Genomic DNA, 15,688 nt, shown 5'->3' with positions numbered 1-15,688 from the left:
TTCTGAAATTTAACTTGGATTGCTCTAGAGGGGACCAGATTCAAATTGTGTTGTCTATTTTATTATTCTGACCACTTGTTCTGCTGTCAAGCACCAAAAATGGAAGACACCAAACACAAACTGAAGAACCCAAATTACCAATATTTGTGTCATGGGAAATGATGATATTTGTGTTGTAGGAAATTATCGGTTGGGAAGTGGTGAGGTGAACATTTATAGGCTGGCATAATCAATAGTTAGGATACTTGGGGGACAATATAGGAAAACCCATATTCCCATCAAAGAACTGAAAGTTTCTTCATTCACCTGCAAGTGCTTCACTGTTTTACCCCTCTGTGCTGAAGAGTCAACCTCCTGCAAGTGCCTACTTGCACACAGTTCCCTTAGCTGTAAACTCTGGGTTTTCATTTACTTATAATTTTACCTTACTTTAATAATCTGGTCTGAAATTTTCTATCCTCCCAAAATGCATATTTTATATGGTAATCTTTAGAAAATTTCCATCTAAAACCAATTGAATGTATTAATGAAACGAGGAAAGTAAGTGTTCATATTAAAACATGAAGTGGCATTTTCTTTGAAAACTTTTGTTTAATGCTCTAATGCAGGGACTTGAAATTTGTCTGGATAATGTCTTTTCTCCCAGATTTGTGCCTTGTGCTCATCCCTTGATAGTTCATTCAAATTTGGACAAATGTCCAAACTCTGAAAAACTGTGTTTTGCACATCCATAGTAAAGACTTTGTAAAACTTCACAGGCAAATCTTCAAAACCTTCAATCCTACAGAATATGCTTCTTCCTGTGAGGGAATTAGACTGGTAGCCCAGGACTGTTTTGAACAAGCATCTGCCAATACTCTGAGCATGCATGCGCACTGGTGCTTTCTAAAATGAAAAATACTGAAATCTTGGAGTTATTACAAAATTTGCACTACAAAATCTGCAATACAAAATTTTTATCACTACTACTAATACAACACCCAACAAAGTCTGGAAGACAGAGGAGAAATATATCATTGCTTGTTAACATAACTGCTTGTATAACGGCTTGTTCTAAGCAATGCCATAATTTTAAAGTTTTGAAGTGACCTAGCACATCATAAAGGTTATAAGATTTAGATATTTTAATGAGAAGATGGACATTGGCAACACAGCTCTTGGTTCTGCAAACCTCAAAACCAGTGTGAGGATGCAGAGCTGCCAGATGTCCCCGGGAGCACCCCTGCTGCTGAAGCAGGAGAGTGAGCAGGCACAGCAGTTTGCCCACACATCACATTTGAGGACAGATGCAATAATGCCCACCTTGAGCAGTATCTAATCTTTCCTAAATGTCTTTTAGTCCATCTATTTCAGACTACTTCTTTCAGAGAGCTTTAAAAGAATTTGTATAGTGTCAGTAAAAAGACACAGAAAATACCACAGATGAGGGCCCAACAGTGTGTAAATTAGATTTTGCTCTTTTACCTTGTAGCAGAAGGCAGCTTAAAAAGGCTTCTCAAAGATATCCACAAAGGTATCATCTCTGTGTTTTCCTCTCAAGAAAGACTAAGCTGTATGGTTTCATCTAATACTGTTAAGAAAAGGTAGTAAACTTTGGAAAGAAATACTGTAGGAATCAGGCAAAATTAGAAGTCTCAGAATCAAGTTTTATGCTTGAATTAAGTATAACATCATGTCCTCATTTCTGTAATCATACCTGTGCATTGCCTGTGTGGAAGCAGACCACAATGTATGCCTTTAATTTCTAAGTAACATGAAAAATGCAAACAGATGGAGAGGCTACAATGCAGTCTACCACTGACTGAGCCCCAGCAAATACTGGGAGGTTCCTTGCCTTCCCACAGCAGCTGTGGGAATTTGGCTCAGAATTAGAAGCCAAATTTAGAGTTTTCAATAGCAAGGCAGAATTGAAAATGCAAGCTGGGAAGTCAGTGGGAATGCAGGGAAGAGTGAAAGTCCAAAGAAAGTTGCAAGTTAATGAAGGTTAAGAATGTGATATGCAACCACAAATACATATGCTTTAAAAAGCACACCACAAATGCTTTATTTTAGGCCACAGTGAATGGCCTAAATAAATAATCCTGAATTATGGAGCTGCAGCTGGCTCCTATGTATGCCTGGCACTCTGGGTAGCACTGAGGATGTGGCTCCTTCTATTTTGCTTACATCTTGTGCTTGGCATGACCGGAAATCTGACAAACTGAGCCAAACCAAGAGCCTGCATCAGAAATGATCTCACTGCCATCCACACTTGTGGTGCTGCTGTCTCAGGTTGGCTTGAACACTGAGCACTCAGAGCAGTGTAGACAGGCACAGAAGGTGACCACAGAGCAGCAGCCACGAGGCTGTGGCTGGACTGAGCACAGCTTCTGCTCCAGATCTGAAACTACTTGAATCATAATGGTAACCCTCCATCATGTGGGATCACCACATAAAGGTAGCCTGAGTGAGGAGGGGCAAACACAGAGGTGTACAGGTTCTGATTGTAGTCTGGCTGTTGTGGTGGTGATTTCCCTGCCTCACAGCAGTATTGAGACTAGAGTTGAACACTAGAGGTGTGTAAGTACATCTCTACAATTTAAAGCAGCCTGAAACAACAGGATATTGCACTTGGTTATGTTTCCAAGTGATTTGTGTTTTACAGTTATGCTACTTGTTTATTCATCTTATATTGCACATACTTATATAGTATTGTGCAACACTGAGAATCAGACAATCAGAAACAACATTGCCAAGGATAGTTTAGCAAAAAATGGCTTGGATCACACCACAAATGGTAAACAATTTGTACAAGCTCTATGCTGAAGCAATCCCAGGATAAAGCATTGCTCAACTAACCCACCTTGGGATTTTGTAAAATTTAGAGAGAGGAAGAAAAGACCCGTAGTCCCAGGCTTGAGAAAGAGAGAAATCTGGTGTGGGAGGGTTCTCCATGGAAAGATGCAAAAGGAAGAGGTAAGAAAAGAAAACAGAGCAGGGTCAAGCCCATGAGAAATTCCAGCTGATGCTCATGAGGATTTATGAGCAGCATACCAGTATTCAAAAGCAAAGAAAAGGGCTGCCATGGTTAGAAGTAAAACTAAGAATTGAGCCTTCAACACCTGATTTAGGTAAGTAATTCTTAACACTTGTAAAAATCTCTTAGGGGTTAAGGAGTTTTCTTGGAAGAGGGAGGACTGTGGCAAACATAAAAATTCTCTCTCAAAGGGCACATGAAGACTCTCTAGACTGTGCAATTCCTCCTCCTTTTTCAAATTTTTACCTCTACAACAAGGATGCTCGTCCACACATTTAAGCAACTATATTCACAGTCATGGAGGTACTGATACCCCCCATAAATTCTGCATCTAGCATTCCTATTAAATCAATCAAGACTTTTTAGAGATTAGGCCTGAATTCCTCTCCCTTAATCCCAAACCAACTCACCTTCAACTTCTTTTCTTTCCCATATATTATATCAAGTAGTATTTTCTAGACCTCAGAAATAATTCATTTTACATGGCATATATTTTCAGTGATTCAGCCATCAGTGCCTAACAAAACCAACAAACTCAGGAATCTGGGACTGGTTTCAGTAGGACCTGCATCTCAATGAAGTCCCTAGAACTGGGAAAAAAGAACATCCATTCTCTAAGAGCAATTCTGAACTCCTATGCTTCTACAAACAAAAGAGGTGAGAAGAACAAATATAGAGGTTGGCAGGAGGGCAATTTGTAGAATATAACAGAGAACAAGGGACTAATCAAGGTCACACAGAATCAGAACCTAAAAAATGGGGTGAATGTTCAGTGTATACAGTCAGAAGAATTCTTAGGCTGTAATACATGCAATAGGGAGCCAAAGCTGTAAATAGTACAAAGGGACCAGGTGGTACTATCACCACAGAAGAAAATATCTAAAATAGGCTTTCTTTCTTTCCTAATGGTGACAGAACTCCTGAAGACCAAACGGAAGTGAAATAAAAAATAATTAATGTTTCCTTAGAGCATAAAAAAAAGTGCTAGGATTTATAACTCCTAGGCTCCTGCCTTAAATTTTGAGTTTGCAAGTCATGATAATGGACATATATTCTTTTTTTCTGTACTTCCTGCAAGCAGCCAGCAGCAATCCAATTGCAATACAACTAATTTGGTTGCTGAACCAAAGAAAGTGCTTAGGAACTTACTAATGAGAGCTGGAATGCCTGGAGTTTAGGCAACTTTTCACCACAGTCACCAAGAAAAGGAAAAATTTAGCTGCCTGCAATAAAAAATGCCCAGTATTTTAATATAAAGCTCAGGTAACTGATCCAAGCTAGTCCTTACCAACCAGATCCAGTGCCTGGAACAGTTCTGTTCAGTGGCAAAAGATCAGTGCCACCCAGATCTTTTTCAGGAACTTTGCCAGAAGATGTCCATGTCTCTTCTTTGACATGAGACAGATGAAGGAGGGAGCAGTGACAACTTTTCCATAGCTAAGTGGTTATAGCATGTAAAATTTGGGTTCAATCTTCTGATAGTGATGGAGATATCAGAATCCCCTAAGCTTAGTCTCATAGGGATGGAGCTATCTTTGCTTTTTTTTTGAGGCTTGGGTATGTGTGCAGGACCCTTCAAGCTCACCCTAGAAGAGGGGCTGGGAAAGGGAAGCTCACTTTTCCCAGCACTGCTCAGAAAAAGTGGTTTTGACACCTCTGTTACTTGGCAATGACAGGAAGAAGCTCCAAGCCAACAGATGATCCGAGGCTGATGCTAGTCTGAGCAAGAAGGAGCATCACCATCTGGAAGAGCTTGGGACAGTGACAACAGGCAGGATTACACTTTTTACCAAAGACAGAAGCAGTAGCAGCCTGGCCAGGACCGGGCTCACACCCTAAGCTGGGCTGACTCCCAGCATCTAATTTTGTCTAATCCCTAAATGCTACCAAAACATCGTATTTTCTTCTCATGACGTGACTGTAAAGAATCTGAAATAAATGCTGTATTTTCATATTTTTCTTGTTACTGCAAAAATGACAAGAACAAAGCAAAGTCGTTCTGTTTCCTCCGTATCCGGGGTTTTGCCGTCCCGGGGTGCCGGAAAGCCCGGGGGGGCTTGGAGCGCCGTGCCCACACGCCTCTCGCCAGCTCTCCCAGTGCGGGCGGAGGCGCCAGATTTAAGAGTAAAAAGGCGCCGTAAGCAGGAGAGAAGCGAGCGCAGGGTGGAGGCGAGACCGGAGGGCACCGGAGCCGGCCGGGGTGCGAGCTGCCCGGGGCTTCCCAGCCTCATTCTCCCCGGCGCTGGTGTCAGGTATTGCGAGGAGGGGTAGGGGCCCGGGAAGGAGATGGCTGGAGGCTTTCCAGCCCCAGCTCACGCAATGCTAACTCCGCACGCAACGGGGAGGCGACAGGCGGAGGAGGGGAAGCTCTTCGGCTTCCTCAGCCCCTAAGATGCAGGCGAGACTTCGCCTCCCGACAGCGAGAGCTGCGAGCCCGCCCGCCACCCCTCTCCCCTCCCGGCACCTCCTCCGCTAAAACTTTTGGCCCCGGCCATAAAAGCGTCCGCGGCTCAGCCGCTCCGCTTGGCGAGGGCCCAAGGGCAGCTGGCAAATAACCGCGACCCCTGAAGCCAGAGGACGGGCCAGGCAGCGGCGATTTGCCAGCGGGGCCGTCCGCGTCCCGCCCGCAGCGCGCCGCGCACCGCGGATGCCGGCGGGTTTAAAGGCGGGAGTGGCGATGCCAGGCACCCAGAGGTGGCGGCTCCGGTTCCGGCTGAGCCTGGGAGCAGCGGGCCGTCCTCTCCGCGCCCTCTGAGCCGCTCGCCTTCGCTCCCTGCGGCGGGCTGGGCTGGCCCCGTCCCGTCCCGTCCCCGCAGCCCAGCAGGCGGGTGGGAGGGAGAGAGAGAGGGAGGGAGGGGGCGCAGCAGCCCGCTCACTCCCGGTCCGAGGAGCTGATCGGGGCAGGTGGCTGCCTTGGGGCGAGCTCCGAAGGGTTAAAGAGCTGGGAAGGTGATAACTGCGCCGGGATCGGGCGCAATTGGCATTTGCCTGCACATGACCTGCCAAGCTCCGGGTGACAGGTACCGGGGCTCCTAATGAGTTTCCCAAAGGCTTGGATCTGAACGCCGCCGTCGCCGCTCTCCTCGGAGCCGCGGCTGTCCATTAGAGCTGCCGCCGGCTGCACAGCTCCTCTCCATCCTCCTCAAGGTCTCGGATGGAAGCAGCGTGCAACAGGTCAGTTCTGCTACAGGAGCCCGCCGCTTATTTCACCCCTTCATCCTCTCGCTGCTTCTGCAAGGCTGGAGCGGGTGGTCCCCGGGATGGGAAGCGGGACCAGTCAGCGCTGCCACGCAGAGCCCTCAGGCATCCCCCGCATCCCGTCCCCGTGACCCGTGCCGCGGCGGGCCCGAAGGTGCGGGGAGGAGGGAAGGGCTCGGGACGGAGAGGGCTCCGCGGCCGCGTGCGGGGGTTTCTCCGGAGCAGCGGGAAATGCCGACAGTGGGGCGGGTAACCCGCTTCTCGCAGGGGCTTTTTCGCCGGGGGAGCGATGTGCAGCGCCGAAATTAACTTTTCTCCGACGCACGGCAATTGCCTGCATCTGCGGAGGCTCGACAGGCGAGAGCATCCTCCTGCTTTCCTCTGTGCCTCTCTCAGCTGCGACCTGTTGGATCTCTCGCTGAGGACTTTCCCTGTCGGCGGTGAGAGAGCAGCGGCCTCACCGCCAAATACGACTTCGATCTCTTATTAGGAGCTTGCCACTTGATTAGCGATTATCCTTTGGTTTTCGCACAGGATTCAGGGGGGCTTTAGGCACACAAAGCGAGCATAGCAAGGACTTGCGCGGACTCCGAGCGCTGGGAGGTGCCGGGGCTCCCCTCCGCCACACCAGCGGGCCCCGTCCGGGCTTCCCCTTGCCCGCGGGACCTGAAGGTCCCCCCCACCCCGCGGGGACGCTGCCCGCTGAATTCTCTCTTTCCCTTGCAGCATGGCCCTCGAGAGGCTCGGGGAAGCGCTGCGCGGCATCCCCCCGTTGCAAAGCTCCCTCCTGCTCCTGCTCTGCCTGCTCGCCGCCATCCACCTGGGCAAGCTCCTCCTGCAGCATCAGCAGCGCCGGCGGCAGGGCCAGCGCCGGGCGCCGCCGGGCCCTTTCCCCTGGCCCCTGATCGGCAACGCGGCGCAGCTGGGCAGCGCCCCGCACCTCTCCTTCGCCCGGCTGGCCAGCACCTACGGCGCCGTGTTCCAGCTGCGCCTGGGGCGCTGGCCCGTGGTGGTGCTGAACGGCGAGCGCGCCATCCGCCAGGCCCTCGTCCGCCAGGGGGCCGCCTTCGCGGGCCGCCCGCCCTTCCCGTCCTTTCAGCTGGTGTCGGGCGGGCTCAGCCTGGCCTTCGGCGGATACTCGGAGCTCTGGAAGCTGCACCGGCGGGCGGCGCACGCCACGGTGCGCGCCTTCTCCACGGGCAGCCCCGCCACCCGCCGCCTGCTGGAGCGGCACCTGGTGGGCGAGGCGCGGGCGCTGGTGGCGCTGCTGGTGCGCGGCAGCGCCGGCGGCGCCTTCCTCGACCCCTCGCGCGTCCTGGTGGTGGCCGTGGCCAACGTGATGAGCGCCCTGTGCTTCGGCCGCCGCTACAGCCACGGCGACGGCGAGTTCCTGCGCATCGTGGGGCGCAACGAGCAGTTCGGGCGGGCGGTGGGCGCCGGCAGCCTGGTGGATGCGCTGCCCTGGCTCCAGCGCTTCCCCAGCCCCGTCCGCGCCGCCTACCGCGCCTTCCGCGACCTCAACCGCGACTTCTACGGCTTCGTCCGCGGCAAGTTCCTGCAGCACCAGCGCAGCCTGCGCCCCGGGGCCGCCCCCCGCGACATGATGGACGCCTTCATCCGCCTGCAGCGGGAGCAGCCGCGGCTACAGCTCGAGCACGTGCCCGCCACCGTCACCGACATCTTCGGCGCCAGCCAGGACACCCTCTCCACCGCCCTGCAGTGGCTTCTCATCTTCCTCATCAGGTATGTGCCCGCAGCACACCGGGGCGCCCCACCGGCCCGCGGTGGGGGGACATGGGAGCCCGCCCGGGGTGCGAGCGCCCGCCAGCCCCGGGGGAGCCCCGTTTAAACGGCGCCGCACGGCAAAGGCGCTGCTGGGAGGGCTCCCGCGGCGGGAGCAGCCGGCCCGAGGCAGCGCATGGAGGTCCGGCGCCGGGCAGAGCCGGGGCGCGGCCCCGCAGGGACACGCCGTCGGGTCGCGGGTCTGCGAGACCGGGCAGCGCCAGCCCGAGCAGCGCCGGGTGCCGATTAACTAACACGGAAGCTCTGGGAAACCTGCCAGAAAGAGATAAGGAAGTATAAAAGAAAATAAATCCCACCCTACTCAGGCGGTCGGGTTATGGTGTATAAGGAGGGGCTGGCAGAAAGGCAGCCGAGTAAAACCTGAAAGTAACAGATTTTAGCAGGTCAAGATCAAGGAGATCATAGGAACAGGATAACAACTGCTTAAGCCCGGCAAAGAGTTCGTGCACCGCTTTACAAACCCGCTATTATGCTGAGCTGCCTTTGTGTGCCTTCCTTGCCCTTGCGTGACTGGGCAAGGCAGCCCCCTTGGGCAGCCGCCCTGGCACCGGCCTGTCCGCCGGGGAAACTGAGGGGAGGTGGTTTAAGGGAAGGTGCCGACTCTCTTGCCTATCCTGGCTTTTCCTTCCAGCGCCTGCTTAATTTGTAGGCATATGCAAACATTATCTACTCAGTCGCTTCTTGAAAAACAGCAAATATTTAACACTCCAGGAAAGGTTGTGGTGCCCCAGTGTTCACATAACTTTTGGGTTTCTCCCCATTTCTCATGTTTGCCCAGCATCTGACATGTGAGTCTGCTGCAGGAGGAAAAAGCAAGGATGCAGAAGCCAAACTTGAATACTTAAAGTAAATGAAGGGTCCTGGGCAGAATGTGTGCTTTTGGACAAGCAAAAGGTGTATTAACATTTGGATCTTGTTTGGTTACTGTGTAGCTTTCCAAACTGTCCAGACTTCAAGACAGTCAGCTTTAAATACATTATTGAGAAAACATAATTTGATATTAATTAGTAAATGTCTTCTCAAACTAAAAGTGGGAACCTCATAAAGCCATTCTGACAGTTTAACAATTGAGATTTTTTTTTTTCTAGCTTAGAAACCTGCAGGCTTTCAAAGGTATGAAATATGTCTAGTGATAACAAACTCCATGCTAACTTTTAAAAGTCACAGAGTTGGAAAATTCTTGTTCCCATGGAAAATGCAATATTTAGAAGAGAGAAGTAATTCTAGTTTTAGAATTAAAATAATTTTCAAAGTTGGATCAGAATATTCAGTTTCAGCACACTTTAGGTTATTGTTATTTTTTATGTTGAGAATCAGTTACATGGGATATTAAGGTAAAAACTGAGCAAATTAAAATTACACCAGTGCATGGGAAGTTTGTTTTTTCTCTAAGTTTCCAAGTACACATTCCTGCAATACATTTAAACTCTGCTCAAACTGCATCATTTAGGATAGTGGTGAGATTCTGTAAAAAACGTTTGCAGCAAGCATCATTTGTAAGAAAAAATTTCTGAAAGTGTTATGTATGCACACACATCTTGCTTTAAATGACAGGTACCCAAAAGTGCAGGCTAAAATGCAAGAAGAGGTGGATAGGATTGTTGGAAGAGACCGTCTGCCGTGTGTTGAAGATCAGCCTCACCTGCCCTACATCATGGCTTTCCTGTACGAATCCATGCGTTTCAGCAGCTTTGTGCCTGTGACCATCCCACACGCCACCACAACCAACACCTTCATCATGGGCTACCTCATTCCCAAGGACACTGTCATCTTTGTCAATCAGTGGTCAGTGAATCACGACCCAGCAAAATGGTCCAACCCCGAGGACTTTGACCCAACAAGATTCCTGGATGAGAATGGGTTCATCAATAAAGATCTTACGAGCAGCGTGATGATTTTCTCGCTGGGGAAGCGCCGGTGTATTGGAGAGGAGTTATCCAAGGTGCAGCTCTTTCTCTTTACCTCCATACTGGTGCATCAGTGCAATTTCACTGCTAACCCAAACGAGGACCCTAAAATGGACTTTACCTACGGGCTGACCATTAAACCTAAGCCATTCACCTTGAATGTTACGCTCCGAGATACGATGGATTTGCTCGATCAGGCTGTCCAAAGACTGCAAGCAGAGAAAGCAGCCAGTGAAAGTCAGCTGTCAGCAAATGCCTAAGCAATAAACCTTGCATCTACAGATAATCCCCCTCTCTCTTTTTAGACTCACATAACTCATATCTTGTTCTGGTGATATTTTTGGTACATAGCCAATACTACACATTATAAAAGCAGGAAGAAAAGTTGCACAAGGTATAATTCAAGTCATCTTTTTAATTCTAGAAGGAGAGCCAGGGGAACAATATATTAAATGATAAAACATATGCAATTTGAAAGTAAGCCTTTTCTTTTCTAGCTTGTTCACAGAAGTGCTTTTTATCTACTGACTGGTTGGAGCATCTCCAGGAACTGTCTCCATAATCCTTTCCATGTCTCCATGCACTGTGCCTTAACTCTAAGCTTGCCTTCAGTGACTCCACATTCAGCAGTGAAATCTCTTAATAAAAAACAAACAAAAGCAGTTGCTCAGAACACTGCAGCCTGCTCCTGAATTTACTCTGCTGGAAACTGCCATAGGCTCATGGCAGCTCTGGTGTTCTGGCTGCTGGGATGTATGTTAATGCCTCAATATATGTTCACATGATTTTTGGTAAAATGGCAATGTGAAGTCTTGCCTTCAGCATTCCAGAATGTTTACATAAATGCCTAAAACAATAAAAGTCTTGCTTGTAAGCATGTTTGAAACTAAAATTCATGTCTTATATGAAAATTAGCAGAATGTCCTAATATAGTAACTTTCCACAAAGTTTTGAAATATCAGAATTTCTGTCACTAGATGGCAAGGGTGATACAAATCATATGCTAATCTCTTCATTAGCATGTTTATGAACAAAGTAAGTATTTGAATTCAATTTCTAAAGGTACAGCTGAACTTTTTGTTTCTTTAGGAAGGAGTTAATATGGTTGTCCCTAAGAACATAGGTAAGTCTAGTAAAATCAAGGTAGGTAGAAATGAGATTGGGGGGGTTATATTAAATGTTAATGCCACAAGCCTCAAGTAAAGCACAGAGCAAATAATACCTCTACTCACTCACTAGTCATTCTGTTAGGTTGACTTAAATAGTATATCTGAAAATCAGCTCTGTACTTTTAGTACAATTTGTTTGGAACAAAGTCTCAGAAGGAAAATTAACATTACATGTCCTAATTAAAGTACCCATTAACTGAACAATAAGTACTTTTACAATATTTGTGAGGCAAAGTTCATAAGGTTTTTTTTTTAAATACCTCTTATTTTAAAGTAAAACACACATGAAACTTTATGACGTTGAACCTCCAGCTAGTGTTTGTTTCACAAAGCTGCATATTTCTCTAGAAAGCAAACAGCCTTGCATAAAGTAGGGAAAAGATTGGAAAAGTGTTGGGCACTTCTTTGGAGCTGCAGATCACCTTCAATTCCATACGAAATCCATCAGACATGACAGTACCTCACACGACTTGCTGTGCTCAGCCGAGTACCAGCTAAGGTATTAGCAGAGCCAGCAAAACAAGGTTACAGTGCTGCACAGTGAAGTGCTCTGCTGAGACCCAAGCAAGCAAGGATTTGCACTGGCACTTCTGATTGCTGGCAGCAGGGACAGAGCCCCTACAGGCACTGGGAAGAGCTGCCTTAACAACAAAATCCCAATCTAAAGTACAAGTTTGCTACTGATTTAAAAAAGCCTGAACCAAGCCTGCAAGCACTGCTCTATAACCCCACACAGTAATAATGTACCTACTTAAATTCTCTGGCTTCATATGGCATCTGCCATCTGTTTTAGGGTTAAAAAAAGCTTTCTGCTACTTACACATGGAGTAACCTCAGGTGTTTTTCTGAATTATGTACAAGTTTGTGATATCCCAGAACTTAGCCTATATCTGTGAAAAGCTTTATAAGATACCCAGCATTTTCATATGGAGATCTACATTAGATCAAATGCTAGTAAGACAATTTTTTCTTGTACCTTTGTAAGTGCTATTATTAAAAGAAATAAAGTATGTAACCTACAGCTGAATAGCTATTCTAATGCAAGGATCATCAATTCATATTTTAATAAAAAAATGTCTTTTGCAATTTTTTATCCTTCCAAAAGCTTTAACTGTGCATTGGCTACTAGTGCAAAATCCATCCACACTGCTCATGTCAGTAGGGGGTTACACACTATATAGCTGTTGGTCACATAAAGCCACATGTACTCTGTGAAGTTACTCAAATTTAGTAGCACTTATTTAGAATGTATGCAGTCATTTAGCAACCTAAATTCTATGCTAATTTTGAGATGTATCATTGTGTTACCAAAATATTAAATAAAATTATTCTTTCACCACCATTGCTTAGTTTATATACAGCTTTCTAACATCAAGATAAAGAAAATTATTATTTCTGATTTGGAAAGTATTATTATTTTAGATATTTGTTCATATACTTTGCACCTTCTTCCCATTCCTGGATTTTAAGGTTTTTCCTCCATGCTGCCCTTACAGCTTCTCAGGCCTGCCTTTCACTTTGCCATCTGTGTTCAACTCCCTAGTGCTCCTTGCTAAGAACATTCCCTGTTGTTTGCCTCAGCATTGATCTGAACTCTCCCATGTCTTTTGCTTTTTTCTAATACCTGTTAATCTCTCCTCAGCCTGCACAATCTCCTCTGCTATGTCCTTCCCTCTGGCATTTCATTTTACTTCCACCTTCCCTATTTTCAAGCCTGGTTTTCCTTTCTCTTTTTTCCTCCTATAGATGTCTCCCTGCTGGCATCTATATATTCCTGACACTGGGCACCAATTTGTGCTCTTTTGGCCTGGGTACATAGTCAGGAGTGCCAGCAATGGAACTCTCAGGGCCTTGCAGAGCAACCTCTCACAAAATGAAGGCAATCCCATGGTGAAGGGTGGCTGTTACTGCAAAAGTAAAGCATTTCTTCATGATGAAGCATCTCCCCCACTCCCCCACCCCTTGGGCTTTTCTGCAGTATGCTACACAAGCCTGCTTACTTCAGAGCTGTCTTAGAAATGACCACATTTTCCTTAACCCCAAGGGAATGGAACAAGATCTGGGTGGAACAGGAGGCTGGGCAGACTGAAAAGCAGTAGTTTCCTTCTGATTTGAGATATTTTCAGCTGGAGTTTCCCCCTGTGGGGGCAGGATCTAAGTTCAGGCTGAGCTGGTGGAATCAGGAGCACAAATTGCAGACAACTTACAAAGTCCTCCTAGGGACAGCCAAGGGCCTGTGGAGTAGGTGTAGTGCCCAGAGACAGCCCATGCAGTGTGTACATGGCAGGGGCTGGCCATGGACAGAGCTGATTCAGAGCAGGTGTCCTGGGTAAAATCCAGGAGTAGCTCCCTCAGCAACCTGTGACTGGCTCACCACAGCAATACCAGACAGATACAGGTTGCTCTTTCTTCCTGAAGAAAAGCAGGAGGAATCCAGGCAGCTGTATTCAAGGCAAGAATTCTTTAAGTCTTCTTGCTCAGGTTGTAGTGATTTCAAGGGTTAGGAAAGCCAAATGTCATCCAATGCTTGCTTTTCTCTGCATATGGGCACGCACACACACACACACACACACACACTCTGCCTATCTCCTAGAATTCTACTAACATCCTTTATTCAGGTTGAGATAAGGTATTAAAAAACCAAAACAAACACCATAAGAAGCAAAAAAGCCCACAAACCCCCCAAATAGGAAGCCTGGACTTAATCTTACATTTCTTGCAGAGCTGGCAGCTGTGAGACCACCCCAATACATAACAAGGAAGGGGAACAAGTAGGGGCTATTAGTAGCCAGCAGAGTTGATATGGAATATGTTTATACCAGTCAAGTGTACCACTACAGTCCCTATGAAGCCAATGGAAACTTGCTGCCTTCAGCAGGAGTTGGTTCAGAGCAGCTGAAATCCATACCAACAATACAACAATAAGGAAGAAGAGTCATCAGAGCCTGAGCAACAAGCACTGCTGTAAAGGTGTTGTGTGTGGGGGGGGTGTCCAGGATCTACACAACTGCTGTTGGTACCAGCACAGTCATGGCAAAATGCAACTAAATGCCATGCCAGTTAGTTTTGCATCAGAACCAGTGGGTTTTGTGAATTTCAGGGAATGATGCATAGGTCTGTCTGTAGGAAACTGTTTCAGAACATCCAGCCAGGGGAATCAGAGACTAGGCAAATGGGAACTCACATTTTACCTGAGAAAAGTTGAGGAACTAGCCTTGGAAAGTAAAGAGTTAATATTTGCCTTTGCCACATCTTTAATTTGGTTAAACATTACTCAAATCTTTCATTTGCCCATATAACTAATTCAGCTTGGGATTACACTGAAAGTGGATCTGGCTTTCTTCATGAATGAAGGGCTGAATTCTGAATAGTGCTGTTATTTTGGTATACAGTACAGTAAGGACACAAGAATTCGAGTTTCAACAACTTCTTTGCTGTTTACCACCCTGTATTTCTGCAGCTGAATTTTTTCCATGTTTCAGTCACTTGTACTCAGACCAGGCCAACTCGCTTAACTGTCAGGTGAAAACAAGCTCAGTGTTAAGCACAGACAGTCTGGAACATTTAAGACATCTGTAGTTGATGCTTTGACAGCCCTACTTTTGGGCTTTTGGACAACTTTTCAGACAGCTTCATGAACCAAAAAAATTGCTGCTTGGTTAGTGTTGTCCTGTCCTTCCTTACTTAGAGGCAGATCTTGCTCCAACCCAAAAGCACAGAGCTGGGGCTACCCAAATGAGAAAAGAGTGTCTCAAGTGCCTGTGCTCTGAGTCTGTGCTGGATGTGTGGGAACAGCAATCCATCAGAATAGTTAACTCAGGATAGGATGCTCAGGCATTTGAAGCGCACATGGCAGAGGCAGAGAAGGGAGTAGATTCAGAGGGGACTCATTCACGGTGCATAAATCAACTGCTGAGCTATGTAGGAAGCATTTGCTGGAGTGGCTCAGAGCTGGCAAAGGAAAATAGATGTCTGGACTGCAGCAAGATTCCAGCTGGGAAGGAAGTGTGCACAGGATCTCTGATTTCCAGGAAAAGAGAGGTGGTGATTTGACATTGCTTGTAAATACACACACAGACACAATACGCCAGGGCTGGGGTGATAAGAATCTATAAGATATTAAAGACATTCACATCAGCAGCAGGGAACATCAGACTGAGAGCATCAGGACCAAACCTTAGCAGCCTGAAGCGTACAGGTATCCTGAACAGGATGAGTGATTGTTTTTCTGAAAGCTTTGGAAAAAAAGGATGTCCAAAAAGTAAGTCCTGACTGCCTGTTAAGTCAAATAATAGATGTGGAGGCAGCAAACATGGAAACAAGAGCTGAGGAACTAAACACGAGGGATAGGCTGCAGGATTTGAGAACAAAACAGGTCTACAACAAAAGGCCATGGATAGTCTGTCATTCTCCTCACCTCAGCTCCCCAGTAGCTGAGAACCACAGGAGGAAGAGACAGCCCAGCTGCAACAGTCTGAACACCTTTTGGGGGAATCTTCCACCTGGCATTCAGACAGAGCAGTAGAAGAAGCTGGCACTACACCAGAGAGAAACATTTCTGATCTAGAGGGTCAGTTCAGAGCAGCTCAGGGTCA

At 47.1% G+C, this 15,688-nt stretch overlaps 1 protein-coding gene and 1 long non-coding RNA gene across 5 annotated transcripts; both read left to right on the top strand.

Moving 5' to 3' along the window:
- Positions 1–2,977: 2,977 nt before the first annotated feature.
- LOC135445757 (uncharacterized) lies at positions 2,978–4,970 on the top strand. 2 transcript variants are annotated; one of them, XR_010439592.1, is made up of 3 exons: positions 2,978–3,110; positions 3,516–3,673; positions 4,693–4,970. It is a non-coding gene; the product is annotated as an uncharacterized LOC135445757 (long non-coding RNA). The 2 variants fall into 2 exon arrangements; XR_010439593.1 differs by lacking the exon at positions 2,978–3,110 and adding an exon at positions 3,214–3,319.
- A 216-nt stretch (positions 4,971–5,186) lies between these two features.
- Positions 5,187–12,413, top strand: LOC135445756 (cytochrome P450 1B1). 3 transcript variants are annotated; one of them, XM_064708752.1, is made up of 4 exons: positions 5,187–5,268; positions 6,037–6,190; positions 6,941–7,957; positions 9,572–12,413. In XM_064708752.1, exons 2-4 carry the CDS (start codon positions 6,171–6,173, stop codon positions 10,182–10,184), a joined length of 1,650 nt encoding a protein of 549 aa, XP_064564822.1. In that variant the 5' UTR covers positions 5,187–5,268; positions 6,037–6,170; the 3' UTR covers positions 10,185–12,413. The 3 variants fall into 3 exon arrangements, with proteins under 3 accessions (XP_064564822.1, XP_064564823.1, XP_064564824.1); XM_064708753.1 differs by lacking the exons at positions 5,187–5,268; positions 6,037–6,190 and adding an exon at positions 6,588–6,654; XM_064708754.1 differs by lacking the exons at positions 5,187–5,268; positions 6,037–6,190 and adding an exon at positions 6,781–6,817.
- The last annotated feature ends 3,275 nt before the right edge of the window (positions 12,414–15,688 follow it).

Source organism: Zonotrichia leucophrys, chromosome 3 (assembly GCF_028769735.1).
Source record: "Zonotrichia leucophrys gambelii isolate GWCS_2022_RI chromosome 3, RI_Zleu_2.0, whole genome shotgun sequence".
NCBI classification, from domain to species: Eukaryota; Metazoa; Chordata; class Aves; order Passeriformes; family Passerellidae; genus Zonotrichia; species Zonotrichia leucophrys.
The sequence above is the reverse complement of the archived record's forward strand: the minus strand, read 5'-3'. Positions and strand labels throughout refer to the sequence as shown.